The sequence below is a fragment of the Fragaria vesca genome, linkage group LG5 (assembly GCF_000184155.1).
Source record: "Fragaria vesca subsp. vesca linkage group LG5, FraVesHawaii_1.0, whole genome shotgun sequence".
Lineage (NCBI taxonomy): Eukaryota > Viridiplantae > Streptophyta > Magnoliopsida > Rosales > Rosaceae > Fragaria > Fragaria vesca.
In genome coordinates this window covers 1715997-1743970 of record NC_020495.1, presented here as the reverse complement: position 1 = coordinate 1743970, position 27974 = coordinate 1715997, and the positions used below count along the sequence as shown (strand labels likewise).

General features: G+C 37.7%; 4 protein-coding genes and 2 non-coding genes across 6 annotated transcripts in view; 3 read left to right on the top strand and 3 right to left on the bottom strand.

Moving 5' to 3' along the window:
* LOC101315437 overlaps positions 1-2161 on the top strand; it is a 5508-nt gene extending 3347 nt beyond the window's left edge. The window contains exons 7-8 of the mRNA XM_004300763.1: positions 77-1718; positions 1975-2161. Coding sequence (XP_004300811.1) covers positions 77-1718; positions 1975-2002 — 1670 coding nt within the window. The 3' untranslated portion in view covers positions 2003-2161. The remainder of the gene's footprint in view (positions 1-76; positions 1719-1974) is intronic.
* A 5755-nt stretch (positions 2162-7916) lies between these two features.
* LOC101314084 (homeobox protein BEL1 homolog) lies at positions 7917-11800 on the bottom strand. Its single transcript, XM_004298777.1, has 5 exons — positions 11569-11800; positions 10535-11448; positions 9830-10212; positions 9391-9451; positions 7917-9140 (listed from the first exon to the last, which is right to left on the bottom strand). Exons 2-5 carry the CDS (start codon positions 11414-11416, stop codon positions 8508-8510), a joined length of 1959 nt encoding a protein of 652 aa, XP_004298825.1. The 5' UTR covers positions 11417-11448; positions 11569-11800; the 3' UTR covers positions 7917-8507.
* A 10147-nt stretch (positions 11801-21947) lies between these two features.
* LOC101315151 (broad-range acid phosphatase DET1-like) lies at positions 21948-23549 on the top strand. The gene is given in 5 exon segments (XM_004300762.1): positions 21948-22383; positions 22709-22828; positions 22911-23124; positions 23236-23316; positions 23462-23549. Coding segments are annotated over 5 exon segments (939 nt in total).
* A 786-nt stretch (positions 23550-24335) lies between these two features.
* Positions 24336-26073, top strand: LOC101314857. The gene is made up of 5 exons (XM_004300761.1): positions 24336-24882; positions 25045-25164; positions 25269-25482; positions 25759-25839; positions 25962-26073. The coding sequence occupies exons 1-5, from the start codon at positions 24336-24338 to the stop codon at positions 26071-26073; spliced, it is 1074 nt and encodes a 357-aa protein (XP_004300809.1).
* TRNAW-CCA lies at positions 25635-25706 on the bottom strand. The gene has a single exon. It is a non-coding gene; the product is annotated as a tRNA-Trp (tRNA).
* A 277-nt stretch (positions 26074-26350) lies between the features above and the next one.
* Positions 26351-26423, bottom strand: TRNAA-AGC. Its single transcript has one exon. It is a non-coding gene; the product is annotated as a tRNA-Ala (tRNA).
* Between the last annotated feature and the right edge of the window lie 1551 nt (positions 26424-27974).

Here is a 27974-nt window from a genome sequence, read left to right as displayed (position 1 = left end):
TTTTTTTTTTTTTTTTTTCCTTTTTTAACCATCACAAATTCTATTTTATTTGTGGCTAACAATTTCGCACTCTCAGGATGGACTTGGACCCATTCCTGGCTCTGGGGCTACTCAATAATCTCACTAATGAGAAACAAGCTTCACAAGCTTCCCAAATATTTGGTATGTTCAAAGCTCCAAATTTTGTTACTACAAAGTAATGCTGGTATATGTGACATTCCAGAAACCTTTCTTCAAAGTCCTAATGCGCTAAGGGTCTTTGATCTTAGCTCCACCAGTATTTCGTCACTACCTCAGTCATTCAATGTCCTAACCAGTCTCCAAGCTTTGAATTTGGATTTTTGCAGCAATTTAAGTGAGATATCTGTCTTAGAAAATCTTAAGAAACTTGAGATTCTTAGTATGAGAGAACTTCCTCTTAAGAATTTACCAAAACAAATAGGAAATTTGACCAATCTGAGGAAGTTGGACGTCACTGGTAGATCTCTTGAAACAATCCCATCTGAAGTGTTATCGAAGTTGTGTAGATTGGAAGAACTGCACTTGAAGTTTCAATTTGGGAAGTGGGGAAGTAAAATTGAGGATGCATCTGAAGAGACCAACGCTAACTTTGATGAGTTGACTGGTTTGCCTGATTTAAACATTTTGGAAGTTTACATATCTGATGCTACATGCTTGCCTCAAAGTGTTGAGTACTTCAAGCCGAATTGGGTAGAATTTGATATATGCATCAGCAGGGACGTGTTGCTCCCTCAATATGATGGTTTTTCAAGAACCTTGACTCTTGACACAACAATCAATAGCTTACCAGATTGGTTTATCAGCATTGTGACAGCGAAAGTGGAGCAGCTAGAGTACACAAATTGCGATGATTTGAATGACCTTGTTGGGGAATATGACCATGGCAGATTATTTGTGCTGAAATATCTCTCTGTGAACGGGCACCATAAGAACTTGAAAGAGATAATCAACACAATGAGACGGGTTTCAAATAAACCGGTATTTGAGAACTTGGAAGAGTTGCATCTGCACTGCTTATATTCCCTCGAGGAGTTGTGTGTTGGTGAGCTACCACCTGGTTCCCTACGCAAGCTCAAGTTATTGAAAGTGCAAACATGTCATAGCTTGGTGAATGCACTTTTATCATTGACATTATTGCCGAGATTACAAAATCTGGAAAAAATCATTTGTGTACATCTAGACAGAATGAAATATGTTTTTGGATCTGATGAAGTGGGTGTTGATCCAGAGAAGATTTTCTTGAGGAAATTGAGGGAGATGAGATTGTGTGCTCTAGAAGAACTAGTAAGAATATGTAATGGTCCTGCTTCGCATGCAATCTTCCAGAATCTAAAAGTTTTGGCAATCTGCAAATGCAAGGAACTGAAAAGCCTCTTCACAATAGACGTTGCTGAATGTCTTTTTCAGTTGGAAGACCTTTGCATAGAGCAGTGTCCTCGCTTGGACAGAGTCATTGAAGCAAGCAATAGCTTGAACAGCGAGATTACACTTCCGGCGTTGAAGAGATTAGCTTTGATTGATCTTCCGGTGCTCACAAGGTTCTGCACTGAAGGTGGTAATATTGAAACTCGGTGCCCTTCATTGGAATACTTGTCCGTGAAGAATTGCATCAAGTTTTCATATTTTGCAAACTCCCACTTCAGTAAGAAGGAAATTCACTTCAATGATCTAGACCATTTGAGTTCTCTAGAGGAAAGGTACGTGTTATCATAAATTTCAAACATTTAAATTTTTTATTTTATTTTATTTTATTTTTTTCTGTTCCTGAGTCTTTTTCTTCCTCTTTTGAGTCTTTTCCCAGCAATCCCAAATGTCTTTCCAGTCATTTAATCATTGTCTAATACTCTATTTCCAATCAGAGAAGTGAAATATTGAAGTGTAAACATTGATGAAACACCTCCTAATTAAATTGGTGACTTATTTACTTCTTTTCATTTCAAAATGACTTGTCAGGTGGAAGGAAATGCATAATCAGCTATAAGAGAGCTGCTGCTGCACTAGGAAAAAAGAAGAAGAAAGAGATGTTCAATAGTCCCAGAACAAGATTACTCAGTTAGCTGTATGAATGCTATTATTATCTCTTAGTCTTGCATTGGCCTGCAATCTTTATGTTGGAGATTGCATGCACAAACTTTTGATTAAGAGGGTATTTAAAAAAGTAACTTGGGGTTTGACACAATGACACAGCAATTTGAACAACAGGACTCTAAACTAGAGAGAACACTTGAAAAAAAAAACCCCAAACTAGAGCAAAGAAGGCACACCAGAAGAACCATTTTTTTTTTTTTTTAACTTATATTGCTTAATCAGTAGCCAAAAGACACGTACATTAAAATGCTATCCTCCACAGAGTATGCTAAGGGAGGCTTACAAGCACCAAGACAAGTACTTTTACTGATTAAACATAGGCTCATAGAGATCCCTAAGCAAATGAAAAAAAATCTTACTACCTAATTTCCTAAAACAGAATATTAGTTGCATACGACCTCAATTGGTGTGCACCTAACAAACTTAAGAATTAAAGCAAAAAAAAGTACATCTGATGCTCGGGTAGGGCGCCCGAGGCCTAAGTCATGCCCCTGCCCTTGGCATTAGGGCGAACCATCACATCCTCAACATCTGCAAAATTAGCCTTCTTAGCTTGGAACCCAGGACCATCAACCTAAGCCCAATCTTGACCAGTCTTAGATTTGAGCCCAAACCCAAGCTTGAAGACCCGGCCCGAATCCGAGCCCAAACCTAGGTAAAAGTTAACCTCCCAACGAAGGAAATTGACTTCGCAGACAACCACCTCCCAAGCCAGTCGCCACCTCCCTCCTCCCCAACAAACGTCGGGCTTTTCTCCACCATGCCAACACCAGAGCTCGAGCCGCAAACAACCTTAATCAATTCGGAACCTAAACTTATCCATTGAACCGCAGCAGCCCGGCGCCCCCGTCCATCTGCCGTTGTTGTTTCTGACGACCTAGCTTCCTTACAAAGACTCAACTCAATTCCAGATCGGCGAAACCCAATACGGACTCAATCACCCCAAGGGGTCCATAAACACCCTCAACTGCCACAAGACATGGCTGAAGCCTTTGAATTCTCTCGGAATGGAAACATAAAAAGTGGAAGATTAAGAGACGTAGTCGGTTTTTCACTATTTCTCCCACATGGTGGTTTGATTATCCAAAAGGGAGGGTGGCCTTTCAATACGTTTGGTAAGAAATCACTTGATGGACTGATAGAGATATATAGCTATTCATCTTGATATTGCACAAGATAGAGTTTTGGCGTTCCCTCCTTCTTCCACTATTTTCTTCATAATATGGGTTTGAACTTTCAAAGAGAGAGAGAGAGGATAATAACTAAGAATGTCAAATTGTATGAAAATTTCGTTAAATGATTTTTCGTGCATTGAACATTTTTATGAGTTTTAATTTAATGACTCATAAAGATTACGGTGCTCAAGAACAATGCACTTGAAGTGAAAACTCATCGTATACAGCATGATTTTCACCAATTTATATTAATTAGTATATGCTTAGATTTCTAAGAGCAAACAGTGCTACAATGTCTTCCTATTATTCCTTGATTAGATTTCTAGATTGTACCCTACGCATATTTGTTTATGCAAAATCATGTTCCTTATTAAAGTAAAGTTTGGCTAATCTAGTTTAGAGGGGTGACAATATTATAATTGCGAGGGACAAATATTAGAGTACACATAAACTAATTGAGAAAATAGATCATATGGGAACATCCCATCTGGGGAAGTTGGAGTTGAAGAAACTCCAAGACTCATGTATCTGTGTTTGACCAGTTAAGCCAATAATTTTATTAGAATTAAAATTTGTTTAGTCCTTATGGTTTGAAGTCGACATCTGTTTAGTCTTTCTGGTTTTATTTTAATCCGTAGTCCTTAAAGTCATAATTTTTCATCCAAATAGTCCTTATGGTTTTATTTGAATATGAATAGTCCTTAAAATCATGATTTTTCTTTTCATCTAAGTAGTTCTTCCGACAATTTTCTCAGTTAAAGGTCATAAAGACTGTTTGGATGAAAAATCATGACTTTAAGGACTATTCAGATTACAATAAAACCATAAGGACTATTTGGATGAAAAATCGTGACTTTAAAGATTATTCAGATTAAAATAAAACTATAAGGACTAAACAAATGTCGACTTTAAACCACAATGACTATACAATATTTTACCCATCTTATTATTACCAACCCCCGTCTTCTTTTCTTTGGCAAATATTTGACTTTCTTGTTTGCATGGAGTGTGGTCCAATCTCATCACTATACATTTGGATCTCTTAACAGTCGAAAAGAATAATGTTACTTCTACGACAATACTGGTAGAAGCCATTCTAATGAAAACTATTAAATTGAGGACTAGTTGATGACTTCTCGGGTTATCTAACTTTTCGATCTTATATCCACATCTTGACCGTTCAGTTTATAAGTATTTATGAGTATATCATTTATGCAAATTTTCAGCTATATTGAAAATCGTTAAGATATTCATAAGTATGATTTACCAATTATGAACTTGAACGGTTCATATTTGATAGATTTGGTTCATTCATTAATTTGATCTAGTTTGTTACCTTAACGATCACCGATTTGGCTGAAAATTTGTATGGCTGATCTACACATATAGATCTAAAAACTGAATGGATGAGATGCTAAAATTTGATCGAAAAATATGTATTTTAAACTATAAACCGAAAAGTACTCAACTAGTCTTCAATTTAAATGTCCTCACTAGAAGGGCTCCCTCTATCAGCTGATCACAATCCTATTAAAGTTGACTGATATTTAGTGGCAAATATCCGAAAATTCTTTCTTCACACAACATAGAATTTCTTTTCCTTTAAAATTTATTTAATTGACGCCATTTTTGCTATTATGTGCTCCTCGTAAGACATACTTGTTCTTATCATAAGTAATGTTTAGAGCTAAGAATTGGAGCTCGAATTTGCATGCGTACGTACCCAAACCCATGTTAAGTTGTGAATCACTAACTACTTTAGTTCACAACAATTGAAGACATATACTTGGTTGTCGTCTGTTTTAGAAAGACATATACTTGGTTGTCATCTGTTTTAGAAAGGAATAAAAGCGGGGAAAAATGCACGAGAAGTAAAACCTAAAGCCTCTGCATGCAAAAGATATCATTTTCCCTTCTTGCTCTAGACCTTTTTGAACCCAAAAGAAAGCAACCCTAGTGGGAAGTAAAAACCCAAAATAGTTCTACCGAAGTGTCGGCACATAAAAATCCATCATCTTTTTACTTAACTGGAAATCTGGAACTGTAGTAAAGGTTACTATTCTGGGGCAGCAATCATTCATTTTTGTACTAAATTTCATATATGTTTTTTTCAAGGGTAAAAAGCCATCCATCCCTTGATTTGTAGGGTATTGATTACAAATTGAAGGACAATGTCCTTGATGAGGTTGGGACGTTGGGTGGATGAGAGTCAATGGGTCATGGCTGCTCCAGAGTGAAGGATCTGTCGGCAAAAGTTGTTTCACTGAATCACTTCGACGACGACGAGCTGACGAGCTGCATTACAGATGGGGACCCATTTGCCTGATTCAGATCCATGAGGCCTGACCCGGCCGTGTCAATAATCAACTTTTGATATATCCGATTTTCATCGGTGAAAACAGACTATAGATTTGCTTGTACTTACCGCATCACATTTTCTTTTTCTCCTTCTGTTTTTGTCCTACAATGAATGTCTTAATGTCTCAAGTTACGTGATATTATCGTGATTATTAATGTCATGATGTTAGGCTATTATTGTGAAAGAGAAAGTTAAAACTAGAATCACCGGTATTTTCTTATGTAACTCAAAATCTTTTTGTACGATTTTTCAAAGTTAGAAAATGTAGAATTCATATAAGAAATTATTCAACTTTGTTCTTGTGATTTGGAGGATTTTGTGGCTTGATACTGGGCTATTCCGTTGAAATCAAGGTGCTCTGACAATAGTCCAGAAGTTGTATGGACTTGCAATATCGGCCCCAGAATAGATATGGGCTCGTAAATGACATGTCAAACAATAAAAGCCCATTCTAAACATGGGCTTTCTTTTTCTAACGGTGCTTCCTTCTTCTTTTGATTTAGCATGAGTTATACCTGGGTTAGTTCTTTCGTATAGATCCTGTAACACTGGATGGGAAGAATAAGAGAAAGGAAGCCACTATATGGGGTTGCCACAGGAAAAAAAGCAGAAGAGGCCAGGCTTTCTCTGTGTAACTCATCAAGGTTTATAGGTTCTTGGAAGCCAAACAAAGTAAGATAATGTACGTTTGTATAGATGTGGAGAGATCGATTAGATAGTTTTTGGAGCCTCTTAGCTATCTGATGGAATTTGCACAAGACTGATCCTCGTGTTTGCAAACTAGGGGGAATTCGGAAACGAAATAGTTATTAGATAACAACGTACACCGATCAGTAGTCAATTTCCTTGGCAAACACAATAGCTGTAGTTCTTTTACGTTTCTTCACTTTAATATTGGTTGCTGTCAATCGGTGTGTAACAAACACGAGGTGGTACAAAACTGAAAGCTCACGGTATAAAAATAAAGAGAGAGATAGTGAGATGTACATAGAGATATGAATTGCATGAGGAATATATTGTCTGAGAGATAAAGGCTTGGATATCATGAAGCTGGCAGCGATGACTTCTGTGGATTTCGATCTGAGCGAGGGTATGCGATTATGAGCTTTCAGAAGTCATTTTGTAAGATACAGATGACCAGGGGTTGAGATGTTGAGATCACAACATCGGTATTGAGGATTGAAGTTATAGATTTGTTCAAAAACAAAAAACCAGAAAAGGGCAACTTATATCAGCTATTAAACAGAACTTTAATAGATTAATCCATGCTAACAGTTTAACATCACGGTAATTTCCCTAAATTTAGCTGTAGCTAGCTAGCAAAGCCTTCATGAATCATTTGGATCGAGCATGGAAATGATAGAAACCTAAAAGAAAATGAATTATAGAAGGTACTCCACATATATATATATATATATATATATAGATGAAAATCTAATTTGGGGCAATCGATCACCTTAATAAAGAATATGATGGTGTTTCTTCTGTGACATATTTATCAGAGGCATACTGATTTGCTACCTATGTTACAATGTGAAATAAATGGAAGTGTAAAACATAGACTACTACCTGTTACATACTCTAAGCCATATGAATTTCAAAAACATTCATCGCATGCATCTATTACAAGTGAAAGTTACCTTCGACAAAGCATGAATAAAACACATTATCAGTCACAAATCATCAACGTACATCAGTACACAAACATTTAAACATGGGTTGCTGCACTATTCCATAGCCGGGATTGGTACGTACTGATCACTTGTATTCTGGTCACAAATTTTCATCTCTCTTTTTCGATCTCGCTCGCTCACGTTCAATAGACTTAAAACTGAATCAATAAACTCAGATTAACTTAAAATTTTCCTTGAATTATATTTTCAGCTCAGTTGCGCATGAATTCAAACAATCGGAAATACAGAAATCCATTTTGATTACATACGATTGAAGCGTTAATATTAGCATATTAGCTAGGTCTAGCTTGCATGCAAAACAGAGAAAGCTAATTTGATCGTGAAGATATATAATACATGATCGAGTTCATCATCAGGTCCACGTCTTCAACCAACAAAGAAAACCCTAATGCCTCGCACACTATACCTAAAAAGATAGCTAATAAAGTCACCTTTACTCGTTTTACAAAAGCAGAAGCATATAAACCAATCCCAAAGTTGACAACCCAAAAAGGCAGCCACCCCCAATTCTCATTGGCATGGTTCGAAATATGCATTACAAAACGTATCACATCTTCACGAGGGCCTCGAAAATTAGGGACCACCCAAGCAACTCACTAAAAAACGATCACGATATTTGTAAATTTCCTCTAGCTAGGAATTGTCTTAATCCTCCCAAAACCACAAGGACCCAACAACAAAGAGTGCTGCTCAACTTAATTGTATCCTCATGGAGATAGCCACAAAAATGTTCACTTAAAGATGAGCCACAAATGGTTCAATCATAATCAGTTGGACACAGAAAGATGTCTAACCACTTAGGTTGAAAATCTTCAGAAAAAAAAATGGAAGAGGAAAGAGATATTGAATCATCTTTGCACCAGATCACTGGCAATTCCAAATTAGCCTAGCAATAATAAAACCATGTTCATACAAATTATAAATGAAGAAGAAATAAGAAGTAGTACCCAGAATTAATTAATTAACTACCAGCAGCAATGAAAATGATGATGATCATCATATTAATCTCCTTGTCTAACCCAGTATAGCCCCTTTTATGTATGTATCCCCAAGTATTAACTTTCAATCTATTCCTACCCACTATTTATCTATTATCACGTCGACCAATCGAAACCACAGTGATCGAACCTCTTGACATCCAAGAGCTAGCAATATATTGTAGTACTTTACCTAACCAGCCAAGTCATGGAGCAACTGAGCACCCATCAAGTTTCTGTAAGGCAAATTGTTCTGGCCTTCACCGTCTAGTAGAGACGAGTACTGAACCGGCTGACACTCTTCAATGTGATCTCTAGGGTAGAAGAGAGAGCTCTGTGAGGAAGGAGAGAATGCCAAGCTCACCCCATTAGTACCACCATGCTGGTTCAACCCTAATGTCAACGACACACCATGCCCTCCACCATTGAAGCTCTGGTTCGGGTTCTGATTGTAATTTGTAAAGTCCAGCTCCATCGATGATCCAAATGCATCTGTTACACGCCCGAAACTTTGCTGTGGGTGCATTTGAAGGGTGCTTTTGCCGCTTCTGGAGTCATGACCAGTGCTTTTCTCACCAGGGTTGTTTGTGATGATGGACGAGAGGCATTCTGAGTCGATTCGGACGAGTTGGAGTTGGTCCTGGGTCGGTTTCTGATCTTCGGGTCGTGTCATATGCGTGCTCGGATCGCCAAGATGATCAGTAGTGACACCATCTGAGGAGGACATGTTGATGTTGTTTTCATGCTCCTTTGTTTCTTCCATGTACATTTCTTCAACCATAGGTTTCCAAAGCCTCACCCTTGCATTGATGAACCAGTTTGATACCTGTTTGAAAACCCAGCACAATGTGTAAACAAACAAATTGCATCAGACTAAAATGATATCATCGCTGATGACATAGATCATAATATACACTAATTACTGCATTATAATATGATCACGTAAATTATATAATTAGCTAGGGATCCTAAGAAGATATGCCAATTATAATATAAACTAAATGGTGTGGGATCATAATTCTAATTTGTAATTTTGTAAATACTAATATTCTAGAGGGAGGGAGATGTGGACGTGCCTGGCTTCTTGAGAGACCCGTTTGGCGAGCTAAGATATGTTTATCAACATCGCTTGGGTACCTGCAGAAGTTTTCATCATCATGAAGCATTCTTGATATATACTCAAACAAATACTACTGTTACTATGAATATGTAGAATTGAAAGACCCAGTAGTAGTGAGTGACCCACAAGAAAAAAAGAATATACATGGCTATGAGGGAAAAAAACATAAATGATTGCAAAATAATATGACAAAAATTGAAAATTTTGGATCAGAATCTGAATGGTGGTGAATAGAAACAACCAAATTAAGGTGTTTGTTGATCATTCACATCCATGTTTTACACGATTTGAGAGATGAGAACCAAGTCACAAACTTTGCCTTACTAGCACATAACATTGATTCTTTGCAAAAATCTGATTTGTAGTTTACTGCAAAAAGAAGGAATGTGACTTACGGGTGAAGAAAGTGTTCGAAGAGCCAAGCTCGAAGAACCGAGACGGATCTCTCTGGAAGGCCACGTTGGGGCCGCCATGGATGACTCTCCATCATGTTCATTTGTTGAAAGGCCCTCTGCTGCCGGAGAGTTTGGTCGAGAATCCGCAGCCGAGGTGTCTCGCCTCGGCTTGCTCCAGGAGCCACCGGGTCTTTCTCCCCCATTGCTTTCCTTGTTTCCTGAATCTGAGCTACAATCCCGTCTTTCAAGCTCCGGAAATGTCTTGACATGGCTTTCGAAGCCAACTTCGAGTACACCGTGGCGGCTCCTGCGCCCGCCACGGTTTCGAAGGTTGCGACGACGGCCTTCATCTGATCACAGTAGTGCTTGTATCTCCTCTCCACCTAATGAACCACATATGATCATGAAATTGGAAACTAAAAATTAAAAAAAAAAAAAAGAAAAAAAAAGAAAAAAAAGGAAAATAAAGGGTTTCTGGGTATTAATTGAAAGGCCTCCAAATTTGTTCGTCAGTCCAATCATGCCGACCCCAATCCATCAACTACGCAGTAAAAGATTTTAACTTTCCATTCTAATACACACTCTCAGAAACTGAAAGTTGGGTTTCAAGAAAAGGAAGGGATCTTTTTCATGGTGCTAGAGAGATAAAAATAATTACTGGTCAAACAAAAGTACGTAAATATTTATATCTCTACTTTGATTTACCTCTTCCAGCATTTGAAGCAGTCTGGTTTTTCTCTTCTGCAATTCAACGAATTCGAGTGAGTACAGGGAAGACTGCTTTTTCGAAGCACTGCCATTATTGTTATCCTGATCTTCCCACTGTTTAGTTTTGTTTGACTTGTGCTTTGGAACCCCAAGAGCATCAGTCTGCTTTGTTCCGAGGCTACAGAACTCATTTAAGAGCTCCTGAGCAGGGCCCAAGTACTTTGAGTTTCTGAGCTGGAAAAGCCCTGCTTGATTCTCATGAAGAAGAGCTTGGTGTCCAAGACCTGAGCTTTTACCCAAATAACCATCTTGCAGTATCATATGACTTTGATTGATGCCCCCAATATGATCTTGATGATGATTTGTCTGCCTGAGTTCAAAGGACTGTAAGCCAATACTAGAAGGATTGGATGAGCTAAGAGAGAGTGAGAGGCCCTGGCTTGGCCTCTCATTACCTTCACATGGAAACACACACCTCAGTGAAGAATCATCAACTAGGAACCTATTGTTGGTACTCTCCTGATGCCAAGCCCCAGCAGACTCCATGAGATTCTGGTTTTCGCTGCTTGTTTCCGACATGCCGGTTGTGTTGTACTCTTGCTGATGAGGATTATGGTAGAAATGATCTGCTCCTTTCGAAGATGAAGGCCCTCCTCCTCCTCCTCCATGTTTGGAGAAGAAGGCTCCTTTGGAGAAGCCTATCATCTCCATGCCTGTGGTCAAGTTGAAGATCTCTGCTGGATTTGACTGATCAAAGCCTTGGATCTGATTTGCGAACTGGTTCTGGTGGTGGATGGTTGGATTGGCTGATGAAACATCCGAGTAGCAAAACCCAACTGATGAGGACTTATGATCTTCACTGCACAGCTCTCTAGCCATGGAATAGAAACTCAGATTCTCTCTGTCTTCTTCTTCACAACAAAAAGGAAGAAAGAATTCAATTACTTAATGAAAAAAGAGAGCAGCTCATGAAGAATATGAATCGATCAAATCAAGATCAAGAATCCACAGGTAGTTATATATATACTTACCAAGTGGAGGTGGAGGGGTGGAGGTTGAGTATATATGTTGTGGTGTGGTGAACTGGTGATGGTGGTGGGCTTCTTCTGTTTTTCTCAGACTTGTTCTGTTAATATGCCAACAGGGTGAGCCATGAAAACCCCAACCTAGGAAGAAAAAGATCAAATATATCTCCTCAGAAATAGAAGATCAGATAGGGCTGATGATGACCTCCTAACCATGTTCATCATTTCATTTCATATATGGCCTCTCTCCCTCTCTCTCTCTCCTCCCCCTCTCTATTCTCTCTCTATATATCTCTCTCTCTAGTGGGTCAATGCTCCATGATATAAATACCTCCAAAATAGACTTCCTAGAATGAGAATTCTAATACTCGGCCCCCTCAATTATTTCATACCCAACAATTGTTTAAAAATTAGTGTTAATTAAAAACACATTTTTAGTTTTTTAATCCATATGATAATCAAAATGATTAGAAAATTTGATTAATTAATTTAGTTTAAACACCCTCCTCCCTCCCCTATATAGTACAACATAGTAGTAATGAATCAATGATCGTCCTTTGCCTTGCTACACAAACTACAAGCCGCCACACGACTTGTTCCCTCTTTTACTTTAATCATTTCTTCTCAAAACCCTACTCCATGATTAACTTGATCATAATCCAAGACGTACTAAAACCCAGAAGAAAAAAAATTACCGCAAAGAAAAGTAAAATCTCTGCCACGAATCCCCAGAAGTGTTTTCCTAAGTAGGAGTTGTTTCCAGGCTTTTTCAGATGGGGTTTAGTGAGCTAGCCTTCTGTTCTTTTTTGGTACAGAGTCGTGGGGTCTTTCCCTGTCCTTTGTGCAGGACTGAGCTCCAGTCCTAGCTAGCTTGGGGTCGACTCTGTAGTACTACTGGTTTTACGATCAAGCTTCTTCTTCTTATTTTTCACGGCGAGGGGTGAAATGTAAGAGAATAGATGCGCGCCTGGAGTTGTGGCAAAATGTTCCCAAAACAAGGGGACGAGATGAGGTGGTCCATTTGTTTTTGCCATCCATCTAATTCTTATTAATGTTGTGTATTAAAGTAGTCCACCCATATGTGTGTATATCTCGACCTCTCTCTCTCTATTTTCATCTATACGCATTTGGGACCGCATCGTCTTTTTCTTTCCTTCCTTTCTTTCTTTCTTTTCTGTTTAATTACGAATGGAGGAATGAAAATAATATGCCCTACTCTCTCCCACGCGCGCCCCTGTCATTCATTTAGTCTTCTTCTTCCACAAGTGCCCTATCATGATCACCAACATTTTTCAAGTTGGCATGGTTTCTCCTCCACATGTTCATTAAGGAAATCATGACTTCTTCCCCAATTGCAAGGTCACTGCCGCATTCTAGAGAGTCGATCGATCGATTAAAGTTTTCTCTTTGTTAATTAGCTAGGGTTCAATGTAGCAATAAAGATACCGTTGTCGGTCAATTTACACTAACGCCGTTTGATTCTCAAATGCAGTGTAAACTTGATCGTATAATTATCTCTTTGAATTATAGGCGAGCGAGCACATTAAGTTTAAAATTTTAGAACCTAGGTTGTCAAGAAATGGGTAGGTGTTGATTGAAATGAGACATTCATCAAATCTCAATAAGAGTAGGTATAGCTTGATTGTCGATATTCACAATATTCAGAAATGAAATTGATAGGGAAATAATAACTTCTCTTATACAACCGTCGACCGATTTTAAATACGATCTTATACACACGTTTAGGTTCCAAATTTTGTGTATGCCTAGTGAGGATATATATTGGGGATCATTTCTCAAATACACTAAAGTTAATTAAATGACTCCGTATATACCACATAACTTGATTAATAATCAAGTTTCAGATCAAAGTGAAACATACACACATAATGCATGGGTCCTATGTGTATGATATCTATATCTACTAGAGCCATGATCAATGTTTCAATGGTTTTGCATCTTCACAATGTTAATTATTATATCACAGGACGATTGATAAGAAGTTTGACAAGCCAATGCAAGCTAGTTCTTGTCATCTTAAGCACGAGCCCGTCTCTTGTACATAAGAAGATTATAGACCATAGGTCCCTCCTAATCTGATATCGAGGGCCCTAATGTTCCTTCAAACCAACCTCTCATGCACCACAAATGAAACTCACCCTACTAATTAACTATGATTTCTTGAAATGAACTTCACATTCAGATTAAAACGACCTGATTTCAAGTAATTAAAATGCTCTTGATGCCAAAATGAACGATCATTTTCATTTCGCTTTCCCATTTTCATTTTTAGCAAGTAAGAAACTAGATGTTGTTGACGTGAGCTACAAGCTCCAAGAATTGAGAGTGTGAATTTGCAGGAGAGGTCCTAAGCAGCTTTAATGGTTTTGGTCTGTTGGGAAAAGCAGGTGGTCCTCCTAAACTAACAGAACCTTTCTCCGCCGCTTGCCATTTTTCCCCTTCTCTTCTTCACCGTACCTCTTTAACCTAATTATCGATCCCTCCTACACCAGGCTGACGTCCTCATCATCATCCTGCGCACCCCAGCGCATCTTAGCAAGCCCTAGTCCCTTTACCTCGATCACTCTCTTCGAGTCTCTCTGCCAGAAAACTCAGTTTAACTATCAGCTTTGTCATCCTTACGTAACTTTCACCCAGATTTTATATTAGCCTCAGTCGCTCTTACATAACCCTTTCCTCTTTGCTTATGCATGATGCCTCCCTCGGACCCGTACGGACACGCCCTACTTTTGAAGGGTATGTCTATGATTGTGTTTTTGTAATTTTGTTTATGGAGAGGGAAGGAGGGGTCAATTTCTGGGTGGGACGCCACCGCAAAACCCCATAAAAGACGGGTGACCTTGCGTTGAGATCAGCTGCCTGGCACAGTCGTTGTTTGTTTGCTCCAGTTTTGAAACTGGGTGTTCATTTTCTTTGGAACTTGAAACAATAATTCTGAAGAGCCAATATATAGGGTGGTCCTTGGTTCATATATATATTCACGTTGATGGGTTTTCAAATCTTTTGCATGGACCATTCTATAGCTGGTTAGGGTTTTGCAGTCATCCCAGTGGCATCTCTGCCATGGATGCAGCTTTTGAATCTGGGAATAGAACATGGTGTTTGTAAGAAAGAGAAGAGTGGTGGCATGGTGGTGATGACGATGACGATGATCCAAAGTGGGAGTGAGAAGAGGGGGTGTGTTAAAGGGTAGGGCAAAGATGACACACTATCCAGATCTAAGGGGGTTGATTTACTATTTAGTTATGTTTTGGGGGCCTTTTGGACCAATGGATTGGTGTGGCTTTTATGTCTGTAGGGACTGTTTTGTACTTTGACTCTGCCAGCCACAGAATAGATAGGTTTTTTGACTATGTTTCATCATCTCAATCATTGACTCATTTTCCACGTACACCTTGAAAATTTCACCTCGACCACGTACTCCTCCTCATGTTTTACATTGACAAACAAAAAATTTTCTACGTATCAAGATAAGGTATAAGTGAACGGAACAACTAATATGTAATATTTTGATCAAAAATTCTTCTATACATCAAAATACAAGTAAACCGTGTAACTAATATGTTATTTAACCCTAATTTGATGGCTTCAATTTTACAACTACTACTAGCATCAAGGTCACGTAAAACAAAGGGATTTTACGATGAGCAATTCATTTGCCATTTTCGGTTAAGGTGGTTGTTTTCCTTTGTTTTCATATGCATGAAACCTTGGAATGAGAAACACATGAAAACCAAAGCCATAGGCATCACACAATAGTGACTTGCTGATTTTGTCACATTTCTCAATTGGTGATCCTAAATTGGTAGGAGAGTATTTCCAAAGATAAGATACCTCCTCGTTAGTATGTCATTGTTTGCCTTGTCAACATTTTTCCATCGTTTTTTGAAAATGGTTTCGTTTGAAGGAAGCGATGGAATATATGTGGCATTAGCATATGTGTAATTTTCATGGAATATAAAACGATTTGAAAAATTAGTTTCAATATTTAATGAAATTAATAAACTGCTTGACCATAGTTGCCAATGGAATTATGACCGCGCTCCCTAGCTTTCTCCTTTGTCCTAATCAAACGTAGAAATTTATGATTAATTTCCATAATAGACTGGGCATCATGGCGGCTGCATGAAATTAAAGATTTACCTTTCAAAACTAAGCACAATTTATAACAATCATTAATTTGAACTATCATTGTAAGGTACGTACAATTCACTATACTTGTTGGTTACTCGATCTTTACATTTAACACATTTATTGAACGCCTTTTTCATTAAAAACCCTCGATTAATCTTAAACCCTAGTCTAGCAGCTGGCCAGTTCAAATAAGTTGGTTCAGAAGGTTAATTAGGAGTATATTTATCAGTGTTAGTGTTTTACATAGATACATTACAGTAACATATGGAAGTTCTGAATTTGGTAAGAGGTAAGTCATTCTATAATACTCGTGTCGTCGCAGCGGTTATTATTTCTTACCCAACTAAAAGGGACGGTAATATATAGAAGTTGAAAGCATGTAATGTCCAGTATTTCATTTGTAACCATAGCTTTCCCAATTTTCCTTTTATTCCTCCCTTTGTGGAAAGGAGGAGGAGAAGAAAAGAGCAATTTGGCACTAGCTCGTAGTGCATAATAACACCACAAATAAAGACGACTCACATGGAATTTCTTTGTTCTCTTGGACCATAAGATATATGTAACCATTGTATGAAAAATAAACTCCAAAGGGTACGTTAAGAAGGGACACCATTTTTGTTTCTATAGCCGTTAAAATCTAACATCAAAACCTTCACCCGTTTTTGTTCTTGAATGATGGAATGGACTGTCAAGCTCCATCTCTCTGCAGCTGGTTAATTCGCATGCTTTCTGGGGTGTGGGGGTCTAGATCGATCAATTTCTTGCGTCAATTCCACAGTTAATAGACAAAACAATTGAAAGTGAAAGAATGATAGAGATCGATATTTTCATCACAGACGAACTATGAAACTTCTTGCTCCTTTGGTTTTCCAGCTCTAGCTCTTATATATGCAATTAACTAATGAATGCAACTGTATTACCTGAATACATTTCCATTTTTCTTTCCCTTCTAATCCATGCATCAATCATCTGAATACTTTTCACATTGAGGAAAAGAAAATGCCAGGGTTCTTGTTTGTATATATAAGTCTGTGTTGAACTTTCATACACGACCGTTAACGTTTTGTGATATGCTCGAATATACAATATTATCAATACACCAAGGAAATGACCAGAAAAGTAGTCTCAAGAAGAAAAGGAGGCTTTTCTGGCTATTAGATATGATTAATTTCCTTAACCTTTGGTCTTTCACTTGCTTAAATAAAGATCTCAAATCACAACATGAAGTAGCTAATATAAACAAGAGAAGGTGGGAAAGGTGGAACTAGCTAGCTAGTTTAGGACCAGTTCAATGAAAATGAAAAAAAGGGTAGGACCAATCCAATAATTAAAAGATAAGCGAATTGAAGCCAAAGAGAATATATAAAGGCAATAGAAACATTGGACTACGATGACAAAGCTCGATCAGAAATGAAATTGGGCAAAGGGGATGAAGAGGATGACCTTTAACACTAGCATATTCACACAAACGATGGCATCGTGTTCGCAAAGGACTTAATTTGATAACTTCATTCTGTGTTCGCAATTTGGATCTTAAATTTTGATGAATTGCAGATAAATCTTATCATCTACACGACTACGAACGTATATTAGTTTTTTCACGTAAGTGATCGATCCGTAATAAGTAAAATTCATGAATGTTTTTTTGTGTGTACAAATCATATAGTCAGCATCGACTATATGACAATCCAATGATTAATGGATTCATTAGCTTCTTCAAATTATATATTCAGATCAAAGTTTTGACTCATGGACTGTCAAGTGCTCAAGGCCACATTGTGTTGCCGCCATGATTAAGAGTTCTCTCAAGGCGTTCTATCTATCAAGCACCATATATCAAATGTTTCTACAGAGCTAGCTTTCAAGTGACAAAGCCACATGTAGTTCGAAGGAATTGAAATTGGTAGTCTGCTTTTGTACATTTCTCATGGAAATATTTGTAAGATGCGGCATTCCTCCTACTGTCGTTCTCAAAGAGATGGTGACTCCAAAAACAACTTTGTGTGTACGTACATAAACTTATGTTTATCCCAATCTCCTTGGGGATTTTTGGACGGCTTGCTACGATAGGCAGAATGTGATGTAGTGTTTTGTTTTTCCTCTTTGCCATAATACTTTTATGTGTTCAAGTTGTCGGCTAGATTATTGAAGTTGCTATATATGTATACAAATATCTACAAATATAGAAGTTTTTATAAAATTAACATCAAATCGATCGTGATAGTAATGAAATGACTAAGAATGAAGTGCTTGATGCAGCTCGAGTGCTCGACAGGAATAAAAGCATAACAACTTCTATCAATTTTCATTAATTTGTTCTTCTTTTCGAGCTTCCTTCAGCCTCTCATACACGGTTTGAACAAGAAATTAAAACCCATGCAGCCGTATAAGGCCAAAAGATTATCGCCTTGGTATACAATTCCCGTAAGGCCGTAATGAAGTATTTGCTTTGGTGTGTGAACACCAAATGAATTCATACATACATTTTTTTTCCAAATCCAAAAGAAACTAAACAGTCAATGACAATTTATCGGCCTTCATTTGCAAGTGTGACCGTAGACCAAAAATCTGCCATGCAAAGTTGTTTCGATCTCAAGTCGAAGCTAATCTTAAGTCTTAACTACTTATATCTCAATCTCGTTTACTCGGTCACTAGCAGGCTAATAATAACAGTTACGTAAATCTTTATGGTTAGCCACAAACCAGGTGAACAACATTGATCTATATATACGATCGAAATCGATCTGTGACTTGTTTATTAAGTCTTCTCTGACCTAGAATAATTGGGCAATTAAGCCTTGAACTTAGAGTTCACCATTACAATGAGGAAATCATTTTCTCATGCATGTGTTTAGAGTGGTCATTGAGTCATTGGCACGTGCAATCTACAAGGCTACAAGCAAGAAGAATTAGGAAACAAATCCAAATTAGGTAACAAATCCACACTTCTAAGATATCAAAGCATATTATTTAGTAACAAGAAGATATCTTAAACCAACTATTACTATATGTTCTTCTTGTTAAATTGAGAGATATGTGAGTCAGCAACAGGACTAAAGTCAATATAAGTGACAAAAGAAACCCAAAAGAAAATTGAGAAAGAACCATTTAGCTTGTTGTCTTGGTGTGCATCTGTTTCTTAACAATTTCGACCTGTTTCGTTCTTTCCTTTCCACACCACATAACACAATATTGTTGATTAATGTTTGAGCTGAATCTCACTAATAAGTTAATTTTGCTTGCATGTACTGCTTTGGTAGAATAATCATATTGTTGGCATTCACAAGATGGTTTCTTAAAAGACCTAGCTACCATTCTCATTGGATGATTATTGATTATCTAATCTTAGCTATATATGCTAAGCTTTTGTGTAACAGACATATCTTTCATGATCACTATAAACTAATGCCTTCTTTTATTTTATTTTTCATTTTCTTTGTTTATATTATAACATGTAGATGTATGTTCATATTTATAGCAAGTGGGCTGCTTAATTTTCATATCGACTATATCTATATATACATGCATGTACAAATACTATGAATAAAACAGGAGAAATAACTTGAGTGACCAGCTATCATCACTATGGGTGACAAACACTAATGAGAGATGAATAAGTGTCAACAAATAATCATAAACAAACATGTCAAATACCTAAAACTCTTATGTTATGTCCTTAAATTGCAACCAAGCCTTTTAAAATGGACACGCGTCCCATGTTCATTGGCAGTGGTCGCCTTAAGGTGAAAGGGCTTGTCACCGAAATCGGGTTCATAAAACATACAAACTATGTAACACTAAAATCTAACATGGATAAGGCCTTGATTAATATACAATAATTGAGTCTAGCTATGATGAAAAAAGGGTATGGTTCAGTGAAATATACACCTCCTATAGTCCTATACTAACCATTTCAAGCTCAAAGTTGGTAGAACCGAAAGTTAAACTAGGCATTGCTGTCTACATTAAGCATTTTGTCAAAAACCCCAAAGGGTCAATTTTGTATTAGTTTATGTTTTTACTAAGATGGGATTGAAATAGAAAGATCTCATTTGTTAATTGCTACTCGATCATACTCTTCATGATATGCTATTTCCTCTAGATAATCGAAAACATCTTTGTCAATTAATGATCACCATCACTCTTCAGCTTTTTCCAGAAGGGCTGCCTTCATACATTTAGACAGTGGTGGATGATCTTAGCAGCTCGAGTTAATCTCTTCGGTTTGTGACCATGCCCTAATTTGGAGCTAGGCTGCCACTGCAACTTTTCCAAGGTGCAAGAATGTTAGAAGACAAAGGAGGATAGAGATATACAGACACCATAGTTAAGAAGACAGCTACTCATCACTGTGTATTTGCATATGCAAAACTCCCTAACCCTTCAAACAAACAGAATAGGGGGACAATGCTCTTGTCTACGACAAGGACAATAAACCAATTAGGTATTTACTAGTACCTTATCCTAGAGGACTGTACGTTTCCGAAAGAGGTCCAGGGATATAGTACATTGATGTTCCATGTCGATAAATTATTGTAGTCTCTGTATTATAGTTTCAATTAGTTTCCTTCCATGGAAGTGTGGACTGTCCAGGTTTAGTAGTATAGTCCCGGTCAAGGATGGTAAGAACAATTAGTAGTCTAGCATGCATTTATATATTTTGATAAAAGCATGCTTTCAGAGAAGAAATAGTGATGATAGTTAATAGGATGTTATGCTTGCTTGACAACTAGTTCTAATTAGAATTTTAGGGTTAGAGAATAGGACCCCTTACCTAATCCCATAAAGGCGTAATACGTCTTTGTTTGACTAAATAATTGGGTTTAGCCAACAACAAATCATCTACTTGGGATGTTGAGGATCACTCAAACATATATATGATTGGTACTTTACAGAACTTTCGAATTCATCACCAACTATAGATTACCAACTTTCTGATATGAATGACTTGATCAAAACAATTAAGCTGCATGCCATAGAGTTTGAATGACCCAAGTTTAATTGTACCTAACAGAAACAAAATTGATAGTTAAATGGGCAAGGTTCAGACATATAAAATTATAAATTGTTAAGATAAAGTATGGTAAGTTGTTAATATACAGGACAGATTGATCTTCTTTTTCCTTCTAATTTTTCAAATACTGTATGAATCGAAGTCTCTTTCTACATATAAAAGAATATCGTGTCATAAGAAAACGAAAAAGAAAACTATACGATTGCTAAAAGATGAAGTTCGAAATCCATGATATATGGCCACTTCTTTGATAAAAGTGAAGAAAAAAGCAAAATTATGAGACTACTTTCAATAGCTAGCTAGACATCCATACGAACATCTAATTTTTTTAGAGAAGATCGATCAAGAAAGTTGTGTGTTTGATATCTATAATTTACACATTTTTACACATTTAGTGATCAGATTCTTCCATTTTCCATGAGCTTTTATTCAATGATAAATTCTGGCAATGATCTTATATACTTTTCCTTTGATATGCAAGGATTATCTAGATCAATACGAATGATGAAAATCAAATACACCCATGATAATTTTCAGAAGTTGGGCCACTTTCCATTTTCATACGTATGTACAAACCTGAGTCCAAAGTGAAACCCAATAAAACACAAAGATCCAATCTTTTCTTATCATCAAAACCATACAAATTACTCACCTGCTTGATTCTGATCTAGTCTATTCCCTTGACCCTGACTTTTCCAAGATCAAATGGGATTGATACTTTTCTGAGTTTTCTCTATACTGATCAGCTCCTTCAAGAAGCTAGACACATCAATTGGGAGTTTGGGACCCAAAGGGACTATTGCACATTAGGTCCCCTAATTGCATTTCCACCAGTCAGTTCATGCCCTTCTGTCCATACATGCAAATGAACTGATCAAAAGATTTTGTACAACACAAAAATTGAGAACACCTATCCAATTTTCACCACATGAAACACACAAAGAGCACATGATACGATTTGACATGTGATATATGTTAGTGAATGTACATGAAATTAAGAAATATCTCAGCAATCTTGCAGATACATATTGTGACTAGATCGAAGCCTAGAGCTGGAGTAGTTCATAGTCCCAAACTGATGGTATTGCTACTCATGGCAATGCCTCATTTGTGCTCTTCTGCTTCCTTATTTTACATGTCCTGGTTCCCTAAAAATGCAACTCTTTCTTCACCTATCCAATTTCCTCAACAAAGGGTCTTTAGTTTTGATACAGTCATGTGCCGTGTAAGCCCCGTGGATTCAATTGAACAATATTCTGGTAATGGGTTTGGTAGTCTGACTGAAAAACATTATGATCATAGAGAATCAGGTAGTACTAGTACTAGTACTAGTAGAGCTCTACCTCCAAGGCCTCGACGGATAATTTTGGTTCGGCATGGGCAGAGTGAAGGAAATGTGGATGAGAGTGTCTACACTAGAGTTTCTGATCCAAAGATCCGATTGACAGAGAAAGGTATTGCTGATGCTGAGGAATGCGGGAAGAGGATCAGGGAGACGATTGAGAAAGACTGAGTTGAAGATTGGAAGGTCTACATCTATGTGTCTCCTTATAGAAGAACAGTTGAAACACTCAAGGGGTTAGGGAAAGCATTTGAGCGCTCAAGAATTGCTGGGATGAGAGAAGAACCTCGCTTAAGAGAGCAAGATTTTGGTAAGTTAATTCATGCCATTAAGGGTTAGTTTTAACATTGGTGTACACAAATACACAATCTAGATGAGATGTCTATTTATCTGCTTAATTCTAGTGTTCAAGTTTTCAGGTGATACTAATATTCGAAAAATGTCATGTCTAGATGAGATGTCATACATTTTTCTCGCTAATTTTCGAACTATAGAACTATAGTTTGACAACATAACATGTCAAATTGCCACGAAACGAAAAACTTTGCTTCCCAATGCATGGTAGTTTCTGACAGTGCAAGTATACATAGATATTTGATCAGATTTCGGTCTTGTTACACTTCCGTATTTTAAAGGGAATTTTCAGGATAGGGAGAGGATGAGAGTGGAGAAAGCTATGCGTATGCTTTACGGTAGATTCTTTTTCTGGTTTCCTAATGGGGAATCTGCAGCTGATGTTTATGATAGGATTACAGGTACACATTAGAGCTTCTCTACATTTTATCAATTTTTTGTATACATTCGATAAGTACAGCAATGGTTTCATGTGAACTGCAGGATTCAGAGAAACATTGAAATCGGATATCGATGTGGGACGGTTTCAGCCACCAGGAGAGAGAAATACAAACATCAACTTGGTGATAGTTTCGCATGGCCTAACGCTGAGAGTGTTTCTGATGAGATGGTACAAGTGGACAGTGGAGCAGTTCGAGGGCATCAACAACTTTGGTAATGGAAGCATGGTTGTTATGGAAAAAGGCTACGGTGGAAGGTACTAATCTTGCATCCTGGTTTGAACCCGGCCAGGATCATGTTTACAATCTCTCTTGAATCAGATTTGTATAGAAAGAACTGTCAATTGAATCAGTTTGAAAGATTGCAGGTATAGTTTGTGCATGCATCACTCATAAGAAGAGCTAAGAGAGTTTGGATTCTCAAACGAAATGATAGTTGATCAAGAATGGTATGTAAATCAGAACCGAGTTGATGATTTTAGCTGGCTTGCAAGCTCTGGTGCTCTCATTGATCAGTTTGATGTGTGTGCTAACTGCTAACTGCTAATTAAGTGTGTTTGTTTTTGTTTTTGGGGTTGCGGTGAAATGAATCAGGCAAAAGTATGCAAGACCTGGTGAGCTGAACTATGATTGTCCAACATTAAATTCCTTCTTCACCCACTTTGGTGAAGATGATCGATGATTCTTTTCGGGACTAGAATCTGGTAATGGTCATTCTGTTGGCACCTTTTTTATGGTGGATCACCATGTTATATACTTTAACATGATCGTTCGAGAATTATGTATCCAAGTCTGTCATGTGAAGTGGAAAAGTCCTCCTTCCAACTAAATGAGTTTTTTGGTGAAATGAGTAGAAGAAGATGAAGAACTTCCTAATATCACCATTCCTCTTCGATTTTAATCTACTCACTAACAAAAATTTCATTCACCCTGACTTCTCTAAGAATCAAATGGAATAATACTTTTCTTCATACTCAGCTCCTTCAACAACTCATCCCAGAAGACACATCAATTGGGACCCCAAAGCAACTACGCAGAATTGGTCCCCTCTAGTTAGGACAAAAATCTTGGCCCAGGAAGGAAGCACCTAACTCCATTTCCATCGTTCAGTTCATGCCCTTCTCTCCAAACCAATGGACTAATCACAAGTCACAAGATTCACAACCCAACAAAAATGAGAAGAAAAGGTCCCCTCCTCCATTTTTCACCACATAAAACATACCGATCAGATAATTGAAGTTCAAACCTATTGACACACCAAGAGCACTTGATTTGAATTGACATTTGATATATGATGGTGCATGTACGTACATAAAAGCTCCAACAAGAAACTCGGAGCTGTGTTTCTCTTTGAAACTTAGGCAGGCTCAAGTAGCCCTCCATCTTGGACCATATTGCAGAATGCAGATGCATATATATATGACAAGAAGTAGTTCAAACTAATGGTGAGCTCTAGCTACTCATGGCAATGAGTCATTCATGTTTTTCTGCTTCCTTGTTTTACACTCCTTGCTTCCCCAAAAATGCAACTCTTTCTACGCCTATCCACTTTTCTCAGCAAAGGGTTTATGGTTGTAATGTAATCCAAGCCGGTGCAATCCCTAGGGAAAGCATTGAGCATTCTGGTAATGGGTTTGCTACTTTTCCTCAAAGGCATTACTCCAATACAGAGACAGGTATTAGTACTAGTACTAACAAAGCTCCTCCTCCAAGGCCTCGCCGGATAATCTTGGTTCGGCATGGGCAGAGTGAAGGAAATGTGGATGAGGGTGTTTATACAAGAGTTTCTGATCCAAAGATTGGATTGACAGAGAAAGGTGTGGCTGATGCTGAGGAATGTGGGAGGAGGATCAGAGAGATGCTTGAGGAAGACCAAGTGCATAATTGGAAGGTCTATTTTTATGTGTCTCCTTACAAAAGAGCAGTTGACACACTCAAGGGTTTAGGGAAAGCATTTGAGCGATCGAGAATTGCTGGCATGAGAGAAGAGCCTCGCTTAAGAGAGCAAGATTTTGGTAAGGACATGCTAGATTTGTCATTGATAGTTTGATAACATAACATGGCAAAGTTGTCTAGCAAGATAGAAAAGTCTGTTTTTGAAATATGTTCTACATGTGCAAAGAACAAGAGAATTTTAACTTAATTATTTTGGTTTTGCTACACATCTGTATCAAAAGGGAACTTTCAGGATAGGGAGAAGATGAGAGTGGAGAAAGCTATCCGAATGCGTTATGGTCGATTCTTTTACCGGTTTCCTAATGGGGAATCTGCAGCTGATGTTTATGATAGGATCACAGGTCTGGTTCTACAACTTATCGATTATTCATTGTTGTATTGATCACATTTGCCTTGAACTGCAAATATTTCTAGATTTTGAAGCATTATACTGTTGCAATTACAGGATTCAGAGAAACACTTAAATCGGATATAGACGTGGGACGGTTTCAGCCTCCAGGGCAGAGAAATCCAAATATCAACTTAGTGATAGTTTCACATGGTCTAACTCTCAGGGTGTTTCTAATGAGATGGTACAAATGGACAGTGGAGCAGTTTGAGAGACTGAACAACTTTAGTAATGGAAGTATGGTGGTTATGGAAAGAGGCTACGGTGGAAGGTACTTATCTTTCTACTTTCTATATGCCAAATATACAGGATCACCATTCAGTGCAGTGCCAGTAGTAAGTAAGCATTAGGGAAAGGGGAACTAAATTTTCAGAAAAATATATGCAAAAAATAAATAAAAAAATTAGGGAATGAATCAGGATTTGAACCCGACGTGAATCGAACACGCAACCTTCTGATCTGGAGTCAGACGCGCTACCATTGCGCCACGGATCCCTTGATGTTAGTATCCTCTGCAAAATAATTCAAACCTTATGACAATTTGCAGGTACAGTTTGTCAGTACACCATAGAGAAGAAGAGCTAAGAGAGTTTGGATTGTCAGATGAAATGTTAACTGATCAGGAATGGTAAGTGATCCAGAACTAAGTTTGATGGTTATTATATCTTTGCTGCTCTTGATGTCTAACTCATTGGAAAGTGTTCTAACTGATTGAGTGGTTGGTCTCTTGGGTTGTGATGAATGGTGTAGGCAAAAATATGCAAAACCAGGAGAGCTGAACTATGATTGCCCAACGATAAATTCCTTCTTCACCCACTTTGGTGAAGATGATGATGTTGCAGCTGAGGAGGAGTACTTGTAATACAACATATAACTTAGCAGTTAGTTTATATTATTGACTAACTACACAAGCAGATACCTATAATACTTCATTTAAATTATTTGTACGTAGTTGGGAATGAACATCCAAATTCTTTGACAATTTTACCGGTGAAAACCAGAAACTATATGCGATTCCTGCAACCTCAATATCCATTGTTTTTGGAAACAAAACATATTTTACCATATATAAAAGTGAGACTGTAAAAAAAAATACAAAAAATGTAAAAAAAAAAATACAGAAAATTTAAAAATAAAAATGGAGATGCGGGGTATCGATCCCCGTACCTCTCGCATGCTAAGCGAGCGCTCTACCATCTGAGCTACATCCCCATTGATGCTTAAGCTCCTCATTCAGTATATTAATGATTGAAGAAAACATATACCGGCAGATCTTCAAGATGTTGGCATAGTATATTTCCCTAGGAAACAGATTATGGAAAGATTCTCCATTAGATATCCTTACTTGATTAGGAAGGGAAGTTTCAAAGATATCAGGCAAAACCCTATATACATTCTATACTTATGAAAGATTGTATACATATGTGACGAGGTCTAGATTCCAAAGAAGAAGAAGAAGAAGAAGAAGAAGAAGAGCAGTCCACGATGAGTGATCAGTGCTCTATCTGCTTGGAAAGCTTGAACTCCGAGAAGGAGGTGTCCGAGACAGCTTGTAAGCATACGTATCATTCGTCTTGTATCGAGTCCTCGCTGCGCTACAGTGATTCATGTCCACTATGCAGGAGGAAGGCGACTCCCACCACTTTGCTGCAGCTGCAGGACGACTCTGAATACCTTCTCTTCTTCCTCAACCTTCTCAGTCTTCTGATTATAGTACTATCAATACACATGTTACTATCAGGGGATACACATATTTTTGAGAGGTAGGGAAGCAACGAATCTGTTTGCATTTGTATGAGTTGTGGAGGAAAGAAGATCAATATTTCAGTTTATGTAATTTGTAAAGACGTTACGTACGTGTCATTAGTATTCTTCCAACTCTATCTCATAGGATTTCTGCTTCAGGTGTGGCAAGGCTAGCTTGCCTGTGCCGAATATGAGTATGAAAACAAGCCTGTTAGAATCAGTGACAGCCACACTAAACCAATATTCTCGCTCTCTCCTGAGCCTCAGCTGGCTCTGCCTTCTAATGCACTATCACCCTAGTAATCCTAACCTAAAACATACTTGCACATCAACTCCTTGTGGCGGTTTATCTGCTCAAGAATAGCTCCAGAATACAAGTTATAATACTGAAGCTAATTCTTTGAGTGGAGAAGATGAAAGGAAAGAAAAGCTCTGAATCAACTTGAAACCAAGCAGGATATGCTGTCAAGTATTCTGCTAACTCACATAACAGATTTCCAAAGACCTCAAGAGTCCCTCCCCAATATGTTGAAACATAAAAAGTGTGAGCACCATCATAACCTACATCCCCAAGAGAATCGCTGTATATTCCACACAAAAACTCACACTCAAGTTGTTCCTTACAACAGCTAAATTATTGAAAATAAAACTTTAATTACATTCCAACATCAAACACTATCAGGCCGTAGTAAAAATACAAAATCATCTTCTTCAACGCAGTATCAGATGCTCTAGAATCAAAAGTATAGACAACAGCCTTGAAAGCTCAGTATAAAAAGAGTTGGGCTGAGGTACCAATAGTATTGTTCTTTGTCAACTTGACCTGAGAAATGTTAATGCAATCCTGTAAGGACCAGCAGGTTTGCGGAACCTGACCTTACTTTCATACACCTTTACCCGGTGATTTAGAATCTCGGTAAAAAATCCCAAGTTTTCTCTACGGCTGCACAAAATTAAGGCAAAGGTTAGATCTTAAACATTGCAGGCTACAACCAAATAATACAAAAGCCACTATTA

What these genes read in the sequence shown, in the direction of transcription:
- LOC101314084 (XM_004298777.1), bottom strand. Translation starts at nt 11,416, where the DNA reads ATGGCTAGAGAGCTGTGCAGTGAAGATCATAAGTCCTCATCAGTTGGG. An exon ending in TGCTTCAAATGCTGGAAGAG is followed by an intron (nt 10,213 to 10,534) that starts GTAAATCAAAGT and finishes GTGGTTCATTAG; the next exon opens with GTGGAGAGGAGATACAAGCA. An exon ending in TTCGAACACTTTCTTCACCC is followed by an intron (nt 9,452 to 9,829) that starts GTAAGTCACATT and finishes AAACTTCTGCAG; the next exon opens with GTACCCAAGCGATGTTGATA.
- LOC101314857 (XM_004300761.1), top strand. Translation starts at nt 24,336, where the DNA reads ATGAGTCATTCATGTTTTTCTGCTTCCTTGTTTTACACTCCTTGCTTC. An exon ending in TGTTTATGATAGGATCACAG is followed by an intron (nt 25,165 to 25,268) that starts GTCTGGTTCTAC and finishes TTGCAATTACAG; the next exon opens with GATTCAGAGAAACACTTAAA. An exon ending in ATGTTAACTGATCAGGAATG is followed by an intron (nt 25,840 to 25,961) that starts GTAAGTGATCCA and finishes TGAATGGTGTAG; the next exon opens with GCAAAAATATGCAAAACCAG.